Source organism: Condylura cristata, unplaced genomic scaffold (genome assembly GCF_000260355.1).
Source record: "Condylura cristata isolate star-nosed mole 26May11 unplaced genomic scaffold, ConCri1.0 scaffold00024, whole genome shotgun sequence".
In the NCBI taxonomy this organism is placed as follows: domain Eukaryota; kingdom Metazoa; phylum Chordata; class Mammalia; order Eulipotyphla; family Talpidae; genus Condylura; species Condylura cristata.
This window is the reverse complement of record NW_004567125.1, coordinates 15,554,125-15,556,140: the sequence shown is the minus strand read 5'-3', so window position 1 is coordinate 15,556,140 and position 2,016 is coordinate 15,554,125. Positions and strand designations below refer to the sequence as shown.

The window sequence follows — 2,016 nt, the reverse complement described above, 5'->3', positions numbered from 1 at the left end:
CTCAGCCAGGCAACCCCTTCCCCAGACCTTAGCCAAGAAACTGTCTCTCCAGACCTCAGCCAGATGACCCCTAGCCCAGACCTAGGTCAAGCAATCCACTCTGCAGATATCAGTGAAACTACCCTTCTAGATATCAGAAAAACATCACCTCCTCCTGAAATTGATCATATAGTTGACACTTCTGAATCTAGTCATTCATTGCCGCTTCCAGAATTTGGTCAGACCTTATCTTATGCAGACCTTGATCATGTTCCATCTCCTTCACTCAATGGCACTTTTATGTCAAGGGAATTAAATCCATTGGTTGTAGTTGGCCTGAGTGGAGATGATGGAGATTATATTGAGTTTATTCCCACGCAAAAGGAACAGAGCAGTGAAGAAGATTATGTTGAAATTGACTATGTGGCCTATGATGACCCTTACCGAACTGATATTAGGACAGACATCAACTCCTCCAGGAATCCTGACAACATTGCAGCATGGTATCTCCGCAGCAACAATGGAAACAGAAGAAATTATTACATTGCTGCTGAAGAAATATTCTGGGATTATTCAAAATTTGCACAAAGGTTTGACCAGCTTTTACTTTTTATATTCTCATTTCCACAAATGCTAAAAAAGTAATTATAACTGTTCAAGGAGGTAATTCCAGGCAAACTATACTAAGTATAATTAGCTCATCTATTGTAACTTTATTTCCTTTGTTGATACCAAGATTACCTTCTCTACTTTAGATGACATTAGATCAATCTAAGAATAGTTACTGTGAGAAATATGTAATATAGTTAAATATGCTCCCTCCTTTATCCTTTCAACTTACCACACATATTCCTAGACCCTCTTATTGATTTAGTATAGGACCCATCCTATCAACAGCTATGTGCTAATGAATATGATTTCATTGAATTGATATCAGATCCAAATTTGTAGCATCTTGATTAATTTTAATTCAAAATCTATGAGATGCTAGTAGCAGAGACAAAGGATATATATAGCTTAGAAATAAGAATCTAGTTTACAGCCTCAGTTGGGACAGTCCTTAGATAATGACTTTAGCATCTTGATTAATTTTAATTCAAAATCTATGAGATGCTAGTAGCAGAGACAAAGGATATATATGGCTTAGAAATAAGAATCTAGTTTACAGCCTCAGTTGAGACAGTCCTTAGATAATGACTTAATCTTGATTTAAAGTTCAGTTTTAAATTGGCTTATAAAATCACTCATTCAATAACTCTATAATGAGTACGTATTCTTTCCTAGGTATTGCGCTAAGTGCTGAAACTATTAAAAAGAAACACACATGACTTCTTTCCTCATGGAATGTGTCTAATTGGGCGGGTCGATATGTCACAAATGTTCACATAAATTGTGTAAGATATAAAACTGAAAAGGAAAGATAAATATATGAGAATATGAGATTAGTGAATCTGACTCTGGCATTTGAGTTGAGATCTAAAGATGAGTAGGCATGAACTGGGCAGGAGGTTGAGAAGCCAGAGAATTCCAGAGAAATCAAGGCCTGTGGACAGAGAAAAGCCTGAAGCTGAAGTTTGTATAACTAAAGGCCAAGAAAAAGGTGGATAGTGATTGAATATTTGGCTGGCTAGTTGAAGGCCAGATGACACTAGGCTCTCTAGATCATGAGTTGAATTTTGTAATTTTTCCAAAGATCAATAAGACCCCTTTGCAAATCCTTAAATAATTCCTAGTTTACTAGATTATGTAGTCCTTTTACTTGGACCTTGTTACTTTTACCTTATATATAGCAAATAGCTCCTGAGATCCTTTAGGATTCATCGGATGCTTGACTATGACATTGGTCAAGTGTTTTCTTCCTTGGAACTTGAAGCTTGGCAGATAACCATCTCACCAGACCTTAGTCAGACAGACCTTCCCCCAGAAACTCTGCAGACAACCCTTTCCCCAGAACTCAGCCAGGAGACTCTCTCTCCAGACCTCAGCCAGACAACCCTTTCCCATTGCTCAAAATCACACCCAATTTCTTTTTTTATA

General features: G+C 37.3%; 1 protein-coding gene across 1 annotated transcript in view; it reads left to right on the top strand.

Moving 5' to 3' along the window:
- The window catches only part of F5 (coagulation factor V (proaccelerin, labile factor)), a 52,509-nt gene that overhangs the window by 31,694 nt on the left and 18,799 nt on the right, over positions 1-2,016 (top strand). The window contains exon 14 of the mRNA XM_012728912.1: positions 6-569. Coding sequence (XP_012584366.1) covers positions 6-569 — 564 coding nt within the window. The remainder of the gene's footprint in view (positions 1-5; positions 570-2,016) is intronic.